Source organism: Astatotilapia calliptera, chromosome 23 (assembly GCF_900246225.1).
Source record: "Astatotilapia calliptera chromosome 23, fAstCal1.2, whole genome shotgun sequence".
NCBI classification, from domain to species: Eukaryota; Metazoa; Chordata; class Actinopteri; order Cichliformes; family Cichlidae; genus Astatotilapia; species Astatotilapia calliptera.
In genome coordinates this window covers 40,669,326-40,692,515 of record NC_039323.1, presented here as the reverse complement: position 1 = coordinate 40,692,515, position 23,190 = coordinate 40,669,326, and the positions used below count along the sequence as shown (strand labels likewise).

General features: G+C 40.9%; 2 protein-coding genes across 3 annotated transcripts in view; one reads left to right on the top strand and one right to left on the bottom strand.

The window, feature by feature from the left end:
* The window catches only part of LOC113016964 (NACHT, LRR and PYD domains-containing protein 12-like), a 184,310-nt gene that overhangs the window by 128,332 nt on the left and 32,788 nt on the right, over nt 1–23,190 (bottom strand). The window contains exons 12-13 of one of the 2 annotated variants that reach the window (XM_026160213.1): nt 18,428–18,607; nt 16,370–17,090 (exon numbers count right to left, since the gene is read on the bottom strand). The exons of the other annotated variant lie outside the window; for it this stretch is intronic. Of the exons in view, the coding sequence (XP_026015998.1) occupies nt 16,898–17,090; nt 18,428–18,607 (373 nt within the window). The 3' untranslated portion in view covers nt 16,370–16,897. Of the gene's footprint in view, nt 1–16,369; nt 17,091–18,427; nt 18,608–23,190 lie in introns of those variants that run through there. 2 annotated transcript variants of the gene reach the window in all.
* LOC113016968 (uncharacterized) lies at nt 3,579–5,944 on the top strand. Its single transcript, XM_026160220.1, has 5 exons — nt 3,579–3,889; nt 4,658–4,823; nt 4,909–4,991; nt 5,159–5,338; nt 5,587–5,944. Exons 1-5 carry the CDS (start codon nt 3,581–3,583, stop codon nt 5,698–5,700), a joined length of 852 nt encoding a protein of 283 aa, XP_026016005.1. The 5' UTR covers nt 3,579–3,580; the 3' UTR covers nt 5,701–5,944.

Below are 23,190 nucleotides of genomic sequence, written 5' to 3'. Positions count from 1 at the left end.
AAAAAACATGGCATCCAACTGGAGGACCATGCACTTCATAAAGAAGGCCCCTGGGGTCAAGTTTGCCTGACACTTGGTATTCAGAATAATCAAAATAACCGCTACAGAATTTGTGATGCATTTCGTCAGGTTAGTTCTTTTCACTTATTTTTAAAAAAATATATTGTATTAAATTATTTAGTTAAAATCAAATTTATTAAAAATGTATGCCTGTTCTCTACAGAACTTGTCTATACCAGTCAAAGGGGATTCAGATAATGGACAAAAGCCACCAGAGCAGGTTCCATAAATAAAATTCTATGTGTTTGATATCAAATATGTTGGTATACCAAATTTTAGTCAATGTGTTACTGTTGAAATTATCCCTAAAATTAATATTGTTACGGGTAATGTCATTTTCAACAGGAAGAACTATCAGCTGCCGCTTCTCTGTCACCGGACATCTCCTCGCAGGAAGATGGACAGCTGTCTCCTGCGCAGGTCAGTCTGTCTGTACTATCATAATTTCTCCTTAACACTTCCATGTAATTACACTAAAGTTACACCTCTCAACTCATGTAATAGCAACCAGAAGAACTATCAGCTGCCGCTTCTCTGTCACCGGACATCTCCTTGCAGGAGGATGGACAGCTGTCTCCTGAGCAGGTCAGTCATTAAAAATGCTTTCACATAAGTTATGATTGGCGCTAGGATCATTGTTTAAATGACCACTTTATGTTACATAAAAAATATTTTTAAAAACACAATATACAATTAAATAAAGAATTTTATCAAATGTTGTAACATAGAATGAAATTTATATTTCATGACACTTCTCAACATGAATTTTTGCTATATATTCTGACATTAGAAACACTGGTTGTTAATATACTTAAAATACACAAGTATTTCAGGTATATTTACTGATATTACGGTAGTTATGTAACATGGACAAAATGTTTTCTCACAAAATAAATTTTTCCTCTTTTTTAGCCTAACAGCAACTCATCTGATGATGGATTCATAAGAATCAGGGTCCCACTTGCAACAAATTTTTTTTTCCTGAAAAGGAAAGAATGGACTAATATAAAAAATAAGAGATCCCAAAGAGGATACAAGGGACTACAGTGGACAAATCTGATTTCAGACGGAATACGGACAGTGTTTCCATATTGTTCCTTTGCCTTCAAAAGGCACAGAGTCAAGGCTTTGGACTCAGTAAGAAAGGGCCCTTTCTTCTGGTGTCTGGGTTACTGCAGTTTTGAGGATTGTCCAGTCACTGTCACTGTCACTGTAGATAATGAAGAAGATCTAAAGGCAAAAGTCAATTTTCAAGGTTTCGAGTGTGTGCACAACCACTATGAACTAAGAAGAAGACCTGTAAGAGCTCATAAGAGAGATAAAATTGGCCATGAATTGGAAAAACAATTACCTAGAGCCATGTATCTGGAAAAAATGAGCAAAATGGATGATGATGTTGTGCAATCGGGGTGTAGAGATGAAGTTCCAACTCCTCAAGTGTTGAGAAACATAGCCTTGGAAATCAGAAAGAAAAGTCGTCTTCATCATAATGAGATTATGAGTCTCCAGTTAATGGTGGCAAACAAGAAGAACAACCCAGAGGATGTATTGCAGAAAGTAATGTTACATCCAAAAGGTGTTTTTTTATGGTCTTCCAGGAGTATTGAGATTTTCCAGAGCCGCTGTCGGGAGGACATCGTGTATTTGGATGCTACAGGAAGTATCATGAAAAAAAGAAAGGGTTCGCCTCCTTTCTATGTTTACGAACTTGTAGTAAGAAATCCACGGAAAACATCCTCTCCCCTACCAGTGGCTACATATTTAACATGTGACCATACCACTGCCTCAGTTACATGTTTTTTGGAAGCATTTCTGACTGATGTTGCAAGGGCCTTTGGGCGCAAAGCCATGCGTTCACCTTTAATGCTTATGTGTGATGGATCTATGGTCCTAATGCAAGCTATCTGTTTAGCTTTTGCAAAAAAAATCTCTCTGACACAATAAATCATTATTATAACATCGCTTCGGGGAAAGGAAACAAGGAAGACTTCGAGGTTCCAATTCTTCACAGATGCCTTAGTCATGTTATGAAGAATGCCAAGGAGATCTGTAAAAAGTAGTAAGTGTAGTAGAGATGGACCGATCCGATATTACGTATCGGTATCGGTCCGATACTGACCTAAATTACTGGACCGGATATCGGAGAAAAATAAAAAATGTAATCCGATCCATTAAATATCACGAAAGCACCTCACAAAACTTGCAACACCCCGTAACTCACCTCAGAACGTTAGCACGTCGGAGCAGTATGCATCACGTGATAGAGCGGCTGTGGCATGCGGGACCTGTCGGTGGTCTGGATAGCATTTGGAGCTTCGCTAGCAACCCGGCATTTCATCTCCGACAAAGTTATCCCGAGAGAAGTAAAGCAAGTGTGTAAGTCCATCTCTGAATGTTTGTAAAGCATTCCTACATTAAGCTTAACAAACGATATATGGAGCGACTGCCTCTTCTTGCTGCTACTTCAATCATGAAACTGCTTAACGATCAGCTGATCGGCTTTTCTGTCGCGAGTCCGTGTCTCTAGTTTGCTTTTGGCCCACTTTGCACCAGAAAGAGGAAACCAGCGGCTGAACAACAGCAGCACGTTTAAGCTTGATCAGCTGTTGTTAGAATTTATTTATTATTACTTTCTACTCGAGGATCTTTTTCTACGTAGCTGACGCTGGTAACTGTGCAGGGGCGGATCTAGCAAAGTTTAGCCAGGGGGGCCGATAGGGCATTAACAGGGAAAAGGGGGCACAAAGACATACTTTTCTTTCTTATTCTCATTTAAAATGTCTAGCTTTTAATAAATAATTATCTGACACCCAAAGTTTTAATTTGATGCAAAATAAATAGAAGTCCATTACTGTATATAGTAACTATTAAGTCTAATATATATACCCTAGTAAGCTATAGTACTTTTTTTTCCTTTGGGAAGGTACCATCTGTGCAGTCTGCAATTTTGTTGAAGAAAGATGTTGAATCTATTTAATATTTCTTGAAAAATAATTGATTTCTGTGCATTTTTTTTTCACACTGCATCAAATTAAGGTTGGTTACGTCGATTAAGCATCATGAGGTGGCGCGTGAGGGGTGGTTCCTTATTTTTTATTTATTTATTTTTGTTGTTGCTGGGAGTTGGAACCCTATTAGTTAGGCTGCTTAATATTTATGCTAAGTACTCTTTAAAATACCAGAATAGGGAGGATGGTGTAGGTTTAAGTTTATTAGATTGATCAGTATTGCTGAACTATGAAATATTTTTTTTTGCATACAGGTATAACAGAATAGCTTTAGTGTAGTTGTTGTTTTAAACTTGAGTATGAACTTATACAAAATGCAGCAAGATATTTAAAAAAAAAACAGTTTTGTTGATTAAAAAACACTATATCGGAATCATATCGGTATCGGCAGATATCCAAATTTATGATATCGGTATCGGTATCGGACATAAAAAAGTGGTATCGTGCCATCTCTAAAGTGTAGTCCTTTTAATATGGTATTCACTTGTTTGTTTTTTATTGTGACATGTGACATGGCATTTCATTTTTCAATTTGGGAAAACATTATTACTGTTTTGGAAACACTTAAAGACAATTTTTTCTTTAACTGCAGTGCACCAAAGAACTACCATCTTGCAATGCACACTTTTGGAGTCTTCACTACTGCAACTTCCTTAAAAGACCTCACTGACATGGTTCAAAGTGCTGCAGTTGTTTTTGGGAGTCCGTGTAGTGGTGAGAATGTCGAAAAACATTTTCACAACCTTCAGTTGTTGATGCAGAAAGCCAATGTTGATGTTGATGGCAATGACAGAAACTCAAAAGCTGATGAGGACCTGAAGGTAAACTGAAGTCAATTTTTATTAAAACTAAAGGCTAAACTTTTGCCTCTTATATATCTTTTTAAATACTTTGGAATAGCATAATAACTGTACCCTCAAACACAATAATAACATGGACTGAACCACCACTCACAACCACTAGCACTTTATATAGCCTCTGTAGAAACTGTCTACACCCTCACTTATCTTAACTGCACTACTGTATAGCTCTGTGTAAATAATCATTCTGTACATTCGATAATTTTTAATCCTACAACTGTTTACAACTTGCATAGTTCCCATTTCTGTATAGCTGTATATCCCAGATTCTGTAAAGTTATTTATTTCATATTCTGTATAGTTTTTCATATTTATATCCTGTTCATAGTCTGTACATAGCTCGTACTCACTACAGCCTGTACATACTTATAGTTATAGAATATTCACAACATACTTCATACCGTGTACATTATAACATACCATAATAGACCCATTTCTGTAATATACTCACATATCTATATTATTGCTAATATATATTGTAATATATCTATATCACTAAAGCACTTCTGGATGGATGCAAACTGCATTTCGTTGCCCTGTACCTGTGCATGTGCAATGACAATAAAGTTGAATTCTATTCTATTCTATTCTATTCTATAATAATCACAAGTCACAAGTAATTTTAAATGTTTTATACAACATAATGTTGGGTTTTTAGATTATAGATATGAAAGACGAGTGCACACAATGTTCAAATCACATAATTATTCTGTTTTGTCTTTTGGCTAGGGAGTCAAGGGAAACAACCTCTTTGGGAGACATTTTAAGAAGCTCATTTCCAACACATCATTGGAGATGGATGGTGAGGCAAACCCTTACTACAGCAAGGGGCTCATGGAGCACATCAGCAAATATCTTCTTCCTTTTTCTGGATTATGGTCTGCAATAATGTTAGGTAAGCCATTTTAAAGTAGACAAGTAATTAGTTTATAAAATGAAATTACACACATCAATATTATTCTAATCTTCAAAATCCAAAGGTGACCTTGGAAGACATGGCACTGGGAAAATGTATGAGCAGTACCACAACAAATACAATGCCTTAAGAAAGATCAAGAGACAAGTAAGACACATGATTTTTAGTATATATACATATTTGTGTGGTGTGATTGAGAAACGGCGGGTCCAGAGGAGTCATCTGTATTGCAGATCATACAACATTGCACACAACAACAATGTGTATCTTTAAAAAAAAATCACATTTAATGATTTCTTAATTTGATTTTTCAGAATATTACTGAGAATAATAAAACGCAGGGGATAATGGAGAAGAGCCAGTGGGATCTGAAACATATCCGTCTACATTCGGGAAGGCTCACCAGGCTGGATGACTTTGTTGTCCAGTATCAAATCAGTCACACAGCGCTACTGAAGGAGTACGAAGACTCAAAAAGAATGCTTCAAAGAAAGGTTTGCAAAATGACTGGCTGATGTCCATCAATGCTTTGCCGTTTCAAAATGGAACATTAAAAAAAAGTCTTCTTGATGTGGTGGCATATTGAGGTGCCCCACGTTGTGATGTTATAGCTTGGTTGCACCTGTGTGTCTTACTGGACATTTTTGTGTGTTTTGGTGTATTGTAAATTAAGGAAAATGTTGTCACAGCATTTCACTTGTAATTCCTAAACAATGTTCAATGACTCATATTTTTGGTTCAGAAATTTCGAGTGGACGAAGAAAAATGGAAGGAACGTCGCCAAAAAAAGAAGGGGAGATATGTAACAGTACTCCGCAAGCCATTTCCTTTCAAGAGATCTTCAAAGATGGTATAAAATGTTGCGCAAATTTATCTTTCATATATAAAGACCAATATTTTGCATAACATTTTTTGTATTTCTTGTACACAATATTTATATAGGTTGCTTCCTCTATGGCCCCGAGTTCCCCTGTGCAGACTGCTAAAGTTGAGGATGTCACCTTAGAAAATCCAGAATTACAGGTAGGATTGACAACTGCTAACATAAAGGATTCATCAAAGTAATAGTTATGCCTTCTTTTTCCATAGAAGATCCTTTCCATGACAGAGTAATCAGTCATGGACACGTGTATGAAGGGCAAATCTTATTTATTTACATGTTGATATTCATGTTCAACTCATTCAATGTGAATATCCAGGATTTTGGTTGACTAGTTGTAACCTTAACTGACACACCCCCACTCCCCTCCCTCCAGAATTCCTAGGTAACAACCTAATATACATATCTTCCACTTCCAGCATTTGACTGCTCTCCGGCTTTTAAAGGTAGAACGGTAGAAGCCTGGGACTCCTAGTGTTAAGTGGGAGGCACCAAAATTCAAAATGAATGCAGTGATTACATGGTAAATTTTGGGAATAACTAAATAAATAAATATTTTTTCCTCAGTAGAAACTGAATGGGAAAAAGCATTCGGGAACATAGTTAGAGTATGGGAAAATTAACTTTGCAAGTGTTGCCATTACAGCTTTGAGTTTATATAGTTACCAGTGCTCAAGGGTGGCTGTAGCTCAGGTGGTAGAGCAGGTCATCTACTGATTTGAAGTTTGTTGGTTTGATTACTGGCTTCTCCTAGTCTGCATACCAAAAATCCAAGATACTAACCATAAATTGCTCTCCAGTGCATCCATCGATTGTGTGTGAATGTTACTTAGAACACACTTAGAAAAATCTGCTTGGGTGAATGCACAAGTTGTGTAAATCACTTTGAATGCTCAGAAGAGTAGAAAAGTGCTTTATAAGAACCAGTTCATTTACCATTCAAGACTTGGAGTGATACATTTTGAATGAATTTTACAAAGACATATTGTTAATAACAGTCCATAAACCTTTGTTAGAAATAACAAAATCATGTCCAATAGCTGGTAAGATCGTATGTTAAGTGTGTTTTTCTTTAATGAGGAGGTCCTGTCTTTGTGGAAGAAAAGAGACACAGAGGTTGTGGTTTCTGTGCTTCCCTCAACAAACCATGGTACGTCCATAATTATCCGCCACAGTGATCTGCGAACCCTTCGACCACACCTGTGGCTAACAGGCGAGGTATATCAATGATTAATTTAAGCACTCATAACCACAATAATTCGAATGTGTAATGTAATTAAATTAAAAGGACATTATCATGTAATTATTTATCATTAACACAATTTAAAGTATATAAATTACATAGCTTTGTGTTTATGAAAATTCTTTACGTAGGTAATTGAAGGGCTTTTTCATTGTCTGGCAAAAAAGGAGCAAAAAGGGATCTACATTATGAACCATTACACAGCGGGATTGATTCTGTTTGGTGATCGGACACAGCTTTCTCGCCAAAGCTTGCGGAACGTAAGATGACTGTCCAATGTCCATATAATTATGTCCAAATACATTTAGAAAGAATTACTGATTGAATGCTAATAGAATTCCACAAACTGTAAGAAATACATAAATGTTTTCTGACAGGTAAACTTCGATCAGTAGCAGGCCATTGTCACGTTTGTTAACATTAAAAATGTACACTGGAAGTTTCTGGTAAGCAACAAGATTATAACTTTAAAGCCTGTGTATTTTTTTAATGACGATATATTAATATTGTTTTAATGATTTATCTTTGCTACAATTCATCAATGCAGTGAATCACACTTTTTATCTCCTTGATCCTGCCCCAAGTTCATCAGAGGAGGAAGACTCTAAACTCGCTGCACGTAAATTCAGGTACTTGGGCTTCAACACATTTTGTTATATGCAAATAGGCTTTACAAGTTAGTTTACTACAACTGCATTTTTGTAGAAGCTTTTTGTACCTGGCCCCACAATGCGTGTTTCTCTGTTGGCATCCTCTTGGCCAGGTCTCATTTGCAAAATAAATCAGTACGGTTATTATAAAAATTATCAGGTGAACAAATTATTAAGACAATAATTCTGATGGCAAAAGAGCCAAACGAGACAGGCCAAAAAATAAATAAATAAAAAATAAATAAAATTCTCTTTAATTCTGTAAAATATCTTTTTTTTAAAATTAGGAAATATGACATATACCAAATTGTATTCTGCTTTGTAATAATGTGCAGTGATTACTTAAAAATGGGGAGAACCCGCCACGCAAAAACAGAATGGGTCGACATTAAATGGAAGGGAGGTGTCTTGACCCATCCAGTGCAGAAGGATGGCTTCAGCTGTGGAGTATTAGTGGTGATGGTAAGTGATGATAATATACATTTGTATATAATTTCTTACTTGTTTGCCATGCCATCATGCCATGGTCAGAAGAATATCCACATCCATAACAGTAGCTGTAATAGATATGAATACATCTTAATTCTAAATTTCACAGTATACTGCACAAATTAAGTATATGGTTAATACTTTGGTGCCCTAAGTCATGCAGATTTTGTGACATACTCTTTTTAGGATTTGCAAATATTAAGGCTGCACAGCGATTGCAGATAGTACTTATACTTTAAAGAGAGCAAGTCACCGTAGGGAATTATTTCCTGTGTCATAATGGTGCATTATCAGTAATCTCATTCTCTCACTGAGCACGCTCTGGTGAATGGCTAGCACATCATGATGCAGGTGGTATGTATTGTCCAGCATTGTGGTTAACTTGGAAAACATCCACATCTCTGACAGCACCTTACGAGACTGTAGGGCCACCCTGTGGACTCACTTTATTGAGTCTCTGTGGCACTAGCATAACACAGGTTGCGACTCTCCACAACATTTTTATAGAATGTACTGAGTATTGCCCAACAGATGTTAAAAGAAGTCAGCTGCCCACACATTGGAAGCAGACTATATCTAATAACTAGTAACTAGAGATGTTCCCTATTTCAGTTATTCATCAGCTTAAAAGAATATACATGGCTCTGGCCCTTACTGTAGAGTGGAGTGTTATTTTTAACCCTGTCCATTTTGTTCTCTATGTTTACAAGGTATATCACATAGTTATTCATCCACGATGTCCATTTCAACAACTGAGTGTTAGAAGTTACCTGGTGTTCATAAAGACTTAAATCTATTTATTGCTCTTTGTTTTTCATACTGTTTATGCAAGATTATAAACATCAGAAATTTTATATTGAGCAGAATTGTTTTTTTTTTTTCACAATTAAAATTTTGAGTATTTCTCGGTAGATGTCACGGGCAGTGATGAAAGTATTTCCAGATTTTCCCGTCATGAAATTAAAAACATCAAAAGAGAAAATGGCAGAGTAAAGAAAATTGATGGCTGTGGAGATACTACAAGCATCAGGTTGGTTTGGGGGTGAATAAGAGAGAAAATGTGTGTGTGTGTATATATATGTATTTGAATGTATATGTGTGCGTGTGTGTAGATTGAAATGTATTATTCTGTTAGTAGTATTATTATAGTGCACAATGGCACTTTATGCTGTGGTCTAATCGATAGAAATTTTTAAGTACACAGTTTAACATATGCATGAATTGGCCTTCAATTAAAAATGTCTATCTAATGTGTTTTGATCCTGTATTTTAGTTTTTGACACTAACAGCAAGTGTGCCATGTACCATATTATTATTATACCATATTATTTTCCAGTTTCTGCTGTTTTGTATTTGTTCTTAGGGTTTGAGTTGTGTGTTTAGTGTTTCTATTGTCCCTACCTGTGTCTTTCTGTTCTGTTCGTGTCCCCAAGTTGGTATTGTGAAACAGCCTGTGAGTTTCCTGTTTTACTTTGTAGGTTTGTGTCTCGTTATGCCCATTAGTTCCAGCTGTGTCCCCTCCTGTCTGCCTGTGCTCCTCGTCGCATCGTCTGTGTCTCTTCAGCCACTCACCCTCACACCGTTACACTCTCATGCCAATCCAGCAACAGGCAATCCACACAGGGTCAGGGACGCGTCCAGGAAATCTAGGTACAGGAAAGAACAGGTCAGGAACTGTAATGAACAGTACTGAGAATCAACTCAATGATTTAGCACAAACTGAGAAGACTCAACAAATCACCAACCTGTGGCCTAGAGTGTCCTGGTGCCACGTGCACTTATGGACACTCTTATGTTCGAACATGGTGTTCGTTATGGCCAAGCTGTGGTTTGCACAGAAGTTCAATAACAAAACACCACTCGGGTTCAGGTCCTGGGGTCCATTCCTCCCAATCACGCCCCTCCAGGTTTCACTGTTATTGCCCACATGAGCATTTAAGTCTCCCAGTAGGACCCTCCAGTGTCCCACCCAGGGACTCCAAGAAGGCTGGGTACTCTGAACCCCAACCCGGAGGCACAGATAACAAACCCTCTCATCCACTGGGAGAAACCCCAACATACAGGCAGCAAGCTGAAGGGACACCAGGATACCCACCCCAGGCCTCTCACCAGGGGCAACTCCAGACTGAGACAGAGTCCAGCCCCTCTCCAGGAGGCTGGTTCCAGAGCCCAAGCCGTGTGTTGAGGTGAGCCTGACTATATCTAGCCGGTTCCTCTCAACCTCACGCACTAACTCAGGCTCCTTCCCCACCAGAGAGGTGACATTCAATGTCCCAATTGCCGGTCTTGGGGTTTGGTTCGCTCCTGGGCGGCGCCCACAATGCACCCAACACACATTAGTTGGTATCAAATGAGCACAACTGATCATTAATCCCACTCCATGGTCCTTAGGGTGGCACAGTTGCTTCACTCTCTCCTCTTATTCCATTAGAAAGCATTCTGTATGTCCCTAATATAACTGAGAACTTCAATAAAATCTCTGAATCTAACAATATAAAAATGGCACCGAGTCTGTGTCTGCATTTGTGTGACATTAATGTTCCACTTTAAGTTGGAGGTTTTGACTCCCACTTTTAACTCCTTCTCTTAATGTGGACGATCCTACAGCTGGCTTCTTGAAAGGGGGGTGGGTGGGGGGCACACTACAGCCAAACTACACAACAGGACAAATGAAAAGAACAATCACAACTTCTCCTGTATCAGTGTGTTGCAGTGATTGTTTAGTTTTACTATCACTCAGTGTTTCTCATCAAAGGCAGTGCAACTGTCTGTGACACTGTGGCACTCTGTCAAGATTGTTGCACATTTGTGTCTCCTTTATAAAGTCAAACAGGATTTTGAATTGTCTGACATTTGCACGGGAACCTGGAGGAGGGAGATGGGCCTTCTTCAGTTTCCTAAGAAACTGTAGTAACTCTAACTCTACTCTAAGAGAGAGATCCACTAATGCCTCGCACCAACACAAACTGGGTTCTGGAGTCAAAGAGCTGTTAGTGTTTACAAATTGAGCGCAGCGACAGGATTGTGTGTCAGAGACAGAATCTCAAAGATTTTTGTGGCCCTGATGAAGACCCAATTCTGGACATTCAAACTGTGTTATTAATGTTTTTAACATCTACAGATCATTATCCAGATATTTAATACAAATAAGCATGTCTTATTTTTGTGTTTTATAGATTTGAACTCACATCTCCTGTGTTTAGAAAACAGCAGAACTTTTGTAATTGGCCCAAAAAACCAACCATGTCTGTAAGCGCTGTTTTGAGCCTTTTAGCAAATCTTGCCCTAAACAGCCTGTTGCTGTTACAAAGCAGAGAAAACATAGTGGAGTCTAATTGTTGCACCGTGGAGCTCAGCTGAACTCAGTTCTGGGATTTGACACTTCATTTGACACTGAAACAGTTTCTTTTCCATCCATGAAGGAAGCTTTTGTATTTCACTCAGCAAAATATACAGTCTGGACTGCACAACATTTCAGACTGCATGTGATCTGTGCACAAAAACATCGAGCTTCATGGACACACACAGGTCCTGCTCCACTTCCTGCTGTTGCCATGGCTTTGCTCTCGTCTTGCATTCAGTCTAATTACAGCTTCTTATTCAAACTCTGCACGTCACTAATTCCTGGTCTCTCCTTGTTGAATACTTTTTATCTTCAGCTGTCCTTGAAATCATTGAAAATCATACAGTTATGTCTATCAGACTTTGGACAGAAACAACTTTCTCTAACTTTGGTTCTGTAAATTACAACAATGAATTTGAAATGATACAACTCAGATGTAGTTTCAGCTTTAATTCAGTGGGTTGCATTAAAATGTGAGGAACTAAAGCATTTTTTAGAATTATCCTATGGAGCTCCGCAGGATGTGCTGTATCAAGCATGCACCGGGACGAAGGAAAGACGGGTGGACTTCCTGGTGGAGCTTGCAAGAGAGCTGGCTCACTCTCATGTAGCTGGGAAGAAGGCAAGAAAAGAACAGTTGCTTCGGACACAACCCTCCACACCGAGCCCTGGAAAAAGAGCCATGTGTCAGGTCAAACACAAATGCAAGAACAATCATGCCACTGTGCGATGTGTTCACTGCTACAGATACACATGTGGTAAATGCAGACTACAGATACCATGGCAGTGCCAGGATTGTGAGTGATTGCTGAAAATGTTGAAATGTATTCACTCACTTTTTATTATTATTTGTAAATATGTGTACAAATGGTTGGTTTTTTTGTACTGTTTTTATCAATAAATCTCAGCAACAAAGGAAATACACCCATGTGTGTTGATTTCTCCCTAAGATGGCAAACTGAAACACAAGTTTCCTTGTGGCTCAGGAAACTAACCACTCCAAGTTGGTGACTTTTGGAGATTTATTTTCCTGGATGATTGAGAATGCATCAAGACGAACACAAAAGGAAGTTCACCGCTTTTAGCAGCTCCCCCCCAGACAAACAAAGAGGCAGTTGGCAGTTAGAAATCAGCAATCATTCACACACCCCCACTCCCCTCCAGAATTCTCAGGTAACAACCTAATTTACATATGAATGACTAGCCAATTTAGCTTCCACTTGGCTGAAGCTAAAGCCTAGCTAAAAGCCTACCAGCCATTTGGCAACTCAGCCCATCACACGTCCACGTCGCTCCTTGTTTCGTCTTTTATTATGAAAGGGTTGTGTTTCCATGTTCAGTGTGTTTCATTTTGCTTCCCCTGTGGTGTCAGGTTCATTTGTGTCAGCTGTGTTTCCACTTCCCTCCTTTCTCTTCTGTGTATTTAAGTCCGCTGTCTTCCTCTGGGCAGTGTTGGTGCGTTTTCCTCCGTTCACGTTATTCCGGGTTTCAGGTTATCTCCTGATTCTGTTTAGGTCCATGTTCATGTTCATGTTTTTTCATCAGAGTTTCTCGCATGCACCTCCTCGGATTCATGTTCATGTTTTTCTTGTCATAGTTGTCATAGTCATACCGAGTTATTCCCAGGATAGGTTTTAGTTTTAGTTTCCGCCCCTGTTTGCTGGGCCTTGTTTTGTGTTCGTGTTTTTCAACCTAATAAATGGTTTGTTTTTTTGTTAAGATTCAGTTCCATCTCTCCCTTGTCTGCTTCCGGGTTCATATTGCAATCACATCAGCCACAGTGACAATAAACTTATTTTGATTTTTAACTTTCTTTAGTTTTTCAACAATATTATGTATATATAAACATTTTGCATCTTACAATATAAAGCCTGGATCCTGCACATATTGCACTTTGAACTTGAACTGTGTTGTCTGTTTATTGGAGATTGTACTACTTGAATTCATTATCCTGGTGATATAACACATTAATTCTCCATTTGGAATCAATATAGTATATAATACAGTATCTGTCTATCCATCTATATAGCTATTGAATTGAACTGGAGTGAATGGAAGAGAATTAAATAATGGATTTCATGTTCATGTTTATCTATGTTGTAACAGTGACGACTTGAGACATCTGTTTGGCACTATATGAAGAGAATTAAATAAAATTTAAATGAAAATGATATTAACTGTATTTATACATTTTATATTTTTGGATGAGACACTGTCAGTGTGCTGTTATATAACTCAGGTATTTTTAAGGCCTGACTGGTGGCATTGGTGCCCATTGCTTTACTGTGCTGTTGGATGTGTATGTGGGCTATCCCTTGTACCTGACATTTGATTGGGCATCACTGTGTTGCTATGGTATGATCCTGGTAGTTGTTGTTAATAAAACAATAACAAATTCAAATTCAAACATTGCTGCATTCTTCTGTCACTGAGGATTCCAAACCTGCACTCAGTCTCCTCATTACTTTGGTATTGAACAGACAAACTTTGGAGCTCCTGCAAACTTTATTCACAAACTGCAAATATTTTACACAAATCTGCGACTGACAACAAGCACAGAGACTTCAAACAAACACTGATGAAAGCATCAAGCTTTGATTTCCTGCTGCTTTTATTGAGTCACACTGTGAAACTGAGCCACAGCTGAACCAGCATCCCTGTACAGCAGACACTTACAGCTGCTTCCATTGGACCCTCTGCACAGAGCTTCAGTTTCCTCTTCTGGTCCCAAAGTGCAGAACAACAAGGTTTCAAACAGCTTCGTTCCAGCAGCATCAGCCACAGACATGCAGAGAGAATCCTTTGGTTGTGTTGTGTGTTTGCATATCTGCTGTGTTGCTTTGTGAGGATGGATCATCTCCTGCAGCTCCAGATAAACAAGCTGGACCTGAACCTGGTAGCTTCACTTAGAAGACACTTGTGACGGGAACGTGTGAGAAGTTTTGTGCAGACAAGTGTGGATTTAGAGTGTGGGACGAGCTCTCCACAGTCTTTGTGGAGATCCACATTCTGCATACTGCCTGTGAGAAGCTGCGGACATTTGTCCTCCAAATCCACTGAGCAGCTGCTCGTGGTGGTTTTAGCTTCATGTGTGCGTGTTAGCATGAAGCCTCGGTCACACTCTGCTGTGGACACGGTCACGGACAGCTGGACGCCTGATGGACGAGTCGTCCTTCCTGTTAAACTTCTTTGAGCATGAGAATAGAATGAGAAGCTCAGTGGACACTGTTCAGGGTTTTAACTCTCGCTTTCACTTCAGCTTCACCAACAACAGCACAAGCAGAGCAGCCCACTGCCTGCATGGCTGGGACAGCGCCCCCTGGTGACTGTAAACCACTACAACATGTAGACGGCCATCTGCAGGCTGGATGTAGCACCACCGCAGAGACGTGCTGCAGCTCTGTTTAGTTACCCAGCTGACAGCAGAGGCTGTAGTTTACTGTTACCAACATGGAAAACTGAAGCTTCACCAGCTGGAGCTACAGAGCTGGAGAACAAAGGAGACTGAGAGGCCAGAATGATGTGGGAGGAAACATCAAGAGCCTGTTTGAAAGGAGACACATGTGGATGCTGTGCCAGTCTGTGGTCTGTCAGAAGTCAGCTGAGTCACACTGCAAGAAGCTGCAGAATCTCAGAGGAGGAGATTTGGAAGTGTTTGTGGGACAAAGTGGACTCAAAGAAAGAAGATGTTTGTGAAGTCTTTGGTGGAGGTGAGCAGTGTGAAGCAGAACACATGCAGATGAATCAGGAGGTCAGCATCAGTGTCTCCTTGTGGTGGACGGTAAAAGAATCAGAGCCAACGCTCCCGTCCACCCTCGGCATGAAGCAGTGCTGTTTCTGAAACAGGAGGACAAGTCCAGAGAAGACAGAGGAAGCAAAGATGAAGGTGGGACAGGACAGCAGGACTTCCTTCAGTCCTGCAGCTCCATCACACTGCTGTAGGTCCTCTTCATCACACATGTACCTGCAGCCTGTCTTCGAGTCCAGGAGTCACCTCCACACAGTGTAGAAGCCTCCTGTGCAGACCATGGAGTCCAGCCTCTGTCAGGGAAGTCGGCACTAAAGCCTGAAAGACTTCAATCTGTCTCTGCTCCACCCGAGAAAGACCAGCACCGTACTTGTTGTGCATTCAAGGAGGGAACATCAGCGCTGCATCGTGGGAACAACACCGCAGGAACAAAGACACAGCACGGCCGATGAAGGACGAGGACAAAGGAAAGGTGAGTGAGAAGACCCTGGTGGTGTGGACGGACCTGCAGGGGCTCCAAGACTGAGGAACAGAGACGTCCATGTACCAGCTGAGGATGCTGCAGTGATCCAGGGAGCTCGGTCCAATCTGAGGCCGTGTGAACTACGTGGACCACAGTTTCTTCACAGACTTCAGCCACGTGAACATCTGGAGATCCAACAGTGCACGAGCTGTGAGCCATCAGCTGTTTCTCTCATCAGCTGCTGTAATGAGAGCTGCTGGAATCATCTCGAGCAGCAGGAAATCACTGATGTTGTTTCTAAACAAAGATATGGGACTGAGCTCCGCTGAGCTCCTTCTACTTTCATCCAGATAGAAACTGCTACAGTCTGCTGATTATTGCTTTGCCTCCATCACACGAGCTCTTTATCCTGTTCTTCACTCTCATTGGTTCTTTGTCTGCTTGTTTTTACAACAGTAGTCTTCTGATTGGTCAAAGAAGACAATCAGCTGTGACTAAATGTAGCTCCTACAGCAGTGATGGGAATAACTACTGAAGCTAATCCAGTATCAAAGCTCAGGAGTCAGCAGCTCCCACCTCGTTTTCTTTCAACAACTATTTTTAGCTGCTGTGTTTTTGTGTTTCTGCAGACCTCAGACATCCTGCTGCTCTGGAAAGCTTTTTCATTCTTTTTTATCATTCTTTTGCTTTTCTTTTATTATTATGTTATATGTATTAATATGTGAAACACTTATTCTTTGTGTTTTTGCTTTGCTCCTGTCAAACTGCTTTAATAAAATCTGCTGCAGTCTAAACTGTGGACGTTCCCTTTTTAACCCTTTGTGAAACAATAAAGGTTTAAATCTGAGTATTCATCTATGTTAGTGTTTAATGGGTCTGATAGGTTGCTTTGGCCTTTCCCAGTAATATCTTCCCTTGCAGTCTGTGGTCCAGGCTTCTAAAACCATCCCAGGTTAACAAGAACTACAATCTAGAGGAGAGCTGCCATAACAGGTGTGACTGATGAGATCTGACCTGCAACGTTACTCAGGTTTGTTTGTATCAGGACAAGCAGGGAAGCCGCCTGGACGTCAAAGTAGTTAGAGCTGGGCGAGTGTCCTCACCCACATCGGCTTCACAACTCTGCATCATCTACTGAGTAAGACTCAGAGCATCAGAGATTAGAAGGTCTACAAAGAGCTGAACCAGACTTCCTGTATAAAGGTTTTAGTTCCACAGATCGACAGTGTCAGCACAACTAAAACGTGGAGACTGACCTCAGAGTTTCAATTTGATGTTGTGGATTCTCCAGAAGAACACACAGCTTCTTCACTCCTGAATCCTGAAGCTTGTGGGAGCTCAGGTCCACCACTCTGGGATACGAAGGGTTGAGCTTCAGCACTGCTTCCAGATAATCACAGCTGATCTCTGACAAATCACAGCGCTCCAATCTGTATAAAGAATGAAAGATGTAAGTTTATTAGACAAAGTGCTTGAAATCATTCAGTGTTTCATCATCTGTTCAGAGCTGAAGAAGGTTCAGAATGTAGAAGTTTAGAAAATGGAAACTCCAAACAGCTGAAGCCAACAGGAAGCAGCTTCAAACAAACACAACAAGAGAAAAAACTCTGAATGTTTCACATTAAAGTCGAACATTTCTAACAAGAGTGTTTTAAAGACAGCGTCACTGATGATCATCTTCTGCCCAGTAAAACTTTGGTTTTCCTCATGTGAGTGTTAATGATGCACAAAGACTGTGAGTGCAAAGAGGGAGCGAGGAGGATGACAGAGAGATGGTACAGGAGCATCAAGAACCCGGCGAGGAAATGAGCAGAAGGACTTTGGAGCCTGTTGGATTGAAGCTTTCACAGAGACGTGTTTGACTGGACACCACCAGGACAGACTTTTAATCCCAGGATTTGGATGAGCTTTCTGTCTTTATGGTCACAAATGATGCTGTAACTCTGTGAATGTCCTGGAACTGTCAGCAGTGTGGTTACGTCCTTTTGACCTGAGTTTCCACAGCTCTTATAACAGCAGTGTACATTCAGACTGAGACACGCTTCAGTCTGTATGGACCTGTTTCTGTAGCTGCCACCATCATTCTACATGTTTGTACATCAGCTTATCAAATCCTGTCTGCTGTCTTCATTTATTACTCTTCACCTGCTTCACTGTCACTGTGTGGGCGGAGCTGCCTGAGCCCCGCCCACAGACACAGCTCCTCTCTAGAGCTTAACTTCTGCTTCATCTCCGCCTCTTTTCTTCATCCTCCACCTCTCTTTTCTCTTCTTCAGTGTTCTGCAGCCACAGAGCCTCACAGCCGTTACCACACCCATACCTGAGCAGCTAGCATTACCCAGCATGCCGTGCAGCAGTGTCAGTTTGTAAATGTGCAAGAATTCCTGCTCCAAACTGTTTCACAGAGTGCTGTGTGCCGTGACCTTTGACCTGCTAAAGACAGTCAGCTGTGGATTATTCATTGTTGTGTCTGATACTTAGAACTGTGAGGAAGAAGCTACACAGCTAATCAGGGTCCCCTCTCTCTGAATCAGGAAAGGTGGGCAGGCCGCGTGTGGGCCGCGGGCCATACGTTGAGTATCACTGTTTGAAATGTGAACATTGTTCTGCTGCAGTCAATGGACTAAACCAGAGAAGAAGAAAACAGACTTTACCATGAAGATCCTCAGTGTGGATCAGTATAATATCAGCCTGATGTCTGCAGTTTAGTGTCAGCACAACTTTCACATCATATTCATCTCAGCACAACTAAAACATGCTGACTGACCTCAGAGTTTCAAATCGACATCGTGGACTCTCCAGGAAATCACACAGCTTCTTCACTCCTGAATCCTTCAGGTTGCTGTAGGTTCCACTCAGGTCCACCTCTGTGGGATACGAGGGGTTGGACTTCAGTGCTGCTGCCAGATAATCAAGGCCAATATCTGACAAACCACAGCTCTTCAATCTGTATAGAGAATGAAAGATGTAAGTTTATTAGACAAAGTGCTTGAAATCATTCAGTGTTTCATCATCTGTTCAGAGCTGAAGAAGGTTCAGAATGTAGAAGTTTAGAAAATGGAAACTCCAAACAGCTGAAGCCAACAGGAAGCAGCTTCAAACAAACACAACAAGAGAAAAAACTCTGAACGTTTCACATTAAAGCCGTACATTTCTAACAAGAGTATCTTAAAGACAGCGTCACTGATGATCATCTTCTGCCCAGTAAAACTTTGGTTTTCCTCATGTGAGTGTTAATGATGTACAAAGACTGTGAGTGCAAAGAGGGAGCGAGGAGGATGACAGAGAGATGGTACAGGAGCATCAAGAACCCGGCGAGGAAATGAGCAGAAGGACTTTGGAGCCTGTTGGATTGAAGCTTTCACAGAGACGTGTTTGACTGGACACCACCAGGACAGACTTTTAATCCCAGGATTTGGATGAGCTTTCTGTCTTTATGGTCACAAATGATGCTGTAACTCTGTGACTGTCCTGGAACTGTCAGCAGTGTGGTTACGTCCTTTTGACCTGAGTTTCCACAGCTCTTATAACAGCAGTGTACATTCAGACTGAGACACGCTTCAGTCTGTATGGACCTGTTTCTGTAGCTGCCACCATCATTCTACATGTTTGTACATCAGCTTATCAAATCCTGTCTGCTGTCTTCATTTATTACTCTTCACCTGCTTCACTGTCACTGTGTGGGCGGAGCTGCCTGAGCCCCGCCCACACAGACACAGCTCCTCTCTGGAGCAAAACTTCTGCTTCATCTCCGCCTCTTTTCTTCATCCTCCACCTCTCTTTTCTCTTCTTCAGTGTTCTGCAGCCACAGAGTTTCACAGCCGTTAGCACGCCCATACCGGAGCAGCTAGCATTACCCAGCATGCCGTGCAGCAGTGTCAGTTTGTAAATGTGCAAGAATTCCTGCTCCAAACTGTTTCACAGAGTGCTGTGTGCCGTGACCTTTGACCTGCTAAAGACAGTCAGCTGTGGATTATTCATTGTTGTGTCTGATACTTAGAACTGTGAGGAAGAAGCTACACAGTTAATCAGGGTCCCCTCTCTCTGAATCAGGAAAGGTGGGCAGGCCGCGTGTGGGCCGCGGGCCATACGTTGAGCATCACTGTTTGAAATGTGAACATTGTTCTGCTGCAGTCAATGGACTAAACCAGAGAAGAAGAAAACAGACTTTACCATGAAGATCCTCAGTGTGGATCAGTATAATATCAGCCTGATGTCTGCAGTTTAGTGTCAGCACAACTTTCACATCATATTCATCTCAGCACAACTAAAACATGCTGACTGACCTCAGAGTTTTAAGTTTACATCCTGGACTCTCCAGGAAACCACACAGATGCTTCACTGCTGGACCCTGCAGGTTGCTGTAGGTTCCACTCAGGTCCACCTCTGTGGGATACGAAGGGTTGGACTTCAGTGCTGCTGCCAGATAATCAAGGCCAATATCTGACAAACCACAGCTCTTCAATCTGTATAAAGAATGAAAGATGTAAGTTTATTAGACAAAGTGCTTGAAATCATTCAGTGTTTCATCATCTGTTCAGAGCTGAAGAAGGTTCAGAATGTAGAAGTTTAGAAAATGGAAACTCCAAACAGCTGAAGCCAACAGGAAGCAGCTTCAAACAAACACAACAAGAGAAAAAACTCTGAATGTTTCACATTAAAGTCGTACATTTCTCATAAAAACAGGACAAAGACTTGAAAAAGTCGTGTTTTTCCTTCCAGGAACCACATGGCTTCACTTTTAAAGGTGAAGTGTGACAGAAATGGACATATTTGAAGTCCAACACCTTTTTCCAGTCACATTATTAAAGCAGACAAACTACAAGCTCATTTTCATTCCAACAAGTCATCTTCTGACCTGGACTAACAACACTGGTCTCTATGTGCAGCTGGCTGTGAGACCAGTGCTCAGGGAGCGTCTACAAAGTGCAACACTGAAAGAACATCACACACTCATTTGCTTCCAGCACTTTCACACAATCATCTACTGTCATTATTCATGTTTGCAGTTCATGCTGTAACTCTGTGAATGTCCTGGAACTGTCAGCAGTATGGTTACGTCCTTTTGACCTGAGTTTCCACAGCTCTTATAACAGCAGTGTACATTCACCTGCAGGCACACGCTGCCTCTGCTTCAGCTCTGTTTATGAAGCACAAACTGCAGGAACCAAACTCAGACTGGCTCATTTCAATCATGTCTGCTTACAAAGACACTTTGAAACTCTTATCAGTATGTTTCCTGTCCTACTAGGAGGGATCAAACTCTGGACCTTTGTTGTGGATCAGTGAAGGATGCTTAGAAATCCCTCCTGCTGCCTGAGCTTGAACATCATCAGCACTTTAACACTGAGCAGATGGACGTGGAAAAGGCCTTCTGTCTTTATCTGACTCAACTGTTTCCTTATGTGGGCTGAAGGAAAACACCGTTGTAGACTATATTTATATGAAACATGTATATTTAATGCATTTAATGTATTTGAACCATATTTAATGCATATTACAGGATGTAACAGCTGCATATGTGTCAACAATAATGGCTTTGATTTTGCCCCCTATGAACATTTCTGTAGCTCCGCCCCTGCAGCAAACGTGTGTGAGAGCAGCCACGGCCCGCTCCTCCATGGTTTCATTCACACTCATCTCATACTGAACACACACACTTTGTAGGAATCATCAGTACTTTGACTGTTTCTCAGGTTAGCTTCAGGTTAGCCATTTAGCATTTCTCCAGTCTGAGTCACAGAGCGTCACATGACGTGACAGAAGCTGATTGGTCAGCTGCAGTGATGGTGGTGGAGCAGCATTAATGATGATGCTGTAGAACAACAGAAACACGGGGATATCAGATTGTTAGTGGGTTTAGTCATTCCTGCTGCACTTTGTCCTTCTTATTGAAGTGAGCTGCTGAGAGCTCACACTGTTCTCTGTAGAAATGATGTCAGTCTGACTCGTCACATGTTTGGAGGCGTGTTTGATGTTTGCTCTTCTGGAAACTCTCAGTATCAAATATGGAAGATGCAAAGGAGACACGCTTCAGTCTGTATGGACCCGTTTCTACATGTTTGTACATCAGCTTATCAAATCCTGTCTGCTGTCTTCATTTATTACTCTTCACCTGCTTCACTGTCAATGTGTGGGCGGAGCTGCCTGAGCCCCGCTGTTATGTTTTGTATTGTTGATTGTCATTTATGCTTAGAAATATTTAACCATATATTCTTAGAGGTGTATAATCAATTGTGTACTGATAGGATGTGTGATCTTTAGCAGGCTGCAAAGGCTTGGTGTGTATTCCACACTGGAATGCACACCTACATCCTGGGAGCATGGGAAGAGGTCGTACCTTGTTTTATTGTTTTATGGCAGGATAAACGTGGCTGTATCTGTTTTATGCTAAGTGCCTTTTGTTTAGATGAACTGTTGGACTTCCAGACCAGCAGGTTTAGGGAAGTCATTTATGGGGTCACACTCTGACCCCCCCCACACACACACACACACACACACAAACAGTATTCTTTGTTCACATGTATACCTATGTAGACGTCATATGTTAATGACCCTATGCATATTCATGTAACCACAATAACAGGAGTGCAATGGGGAACGACACTTGGCTCCAGGCAGGTCTCCCTCATGCATAACTTTCTGCTTCTTAATTCAGATAAAACTGAGGTTATTGTACTCGGCCCTGAAAATCTTAGAAATATGGTATCTAAGCAGATTCTTACTCTGGATGGCATTACCTTGGCCTCCAGTAACACGGTGAGGAACCTTGGAGTCATTTTTGACCAGGACATGTCCTTCAACGCACATATTAAACAAATATGTAAGCCTGCTTTCTTCCATTTGTGCAACATTTCTAAAATTAGAAATATCCTGTCTCAGAGTGACGCTGAAGAACTAGTTCATGCATTTATTACTTCCAGGCTGGACTACTGTAATTCATTATTATCAGGATGTCCAAAAAACTCGCTGAAAAGCCTTCAGCTAATCCAAAATGCTGCAGCAAGAGTCCTGACAGGGACTAGAAAGAGAGAGCAGATTTCTCCTGTTTTGGCTTCCCTTCATTGGCTTCCTGTTAAATCCAGAATTGAATTCAAAATCCTGCTCCTCACATACAAGGTCTTAAATAATCAGGCCCCATCTTATCTTAATGACCTTGTAGTACCATATCACCCTATTAGAGCACTTCGCTCTCGCTCTGCAGGCCTACTTGTTGTTCCTAGAGTATTTAAAAGTAGAATGGGAGGCAGAGCCTTCAGTTTTCAGGCCCCTCTTCTGTGGAACCAGCTTCCAGTTTGGATTCGGGAGACAGACACTATCTCTACTTTTAAGATTAGGCTTAAAACTTTCCTTTTTGCTAAAGCATATAGTTAGGGCTGGACCAGGTGACCCTGAATCCTCCCTTAGTTATGCTGCAATAGATGTAGGCTGCCGGGGGATTCCCATGATGCATTGAGTTTTTCCTTTCCAGTCACCTTTCTCACTCACTATGTGTTAACAGACCTCTCTGCATTGAATCATATCTGTTAT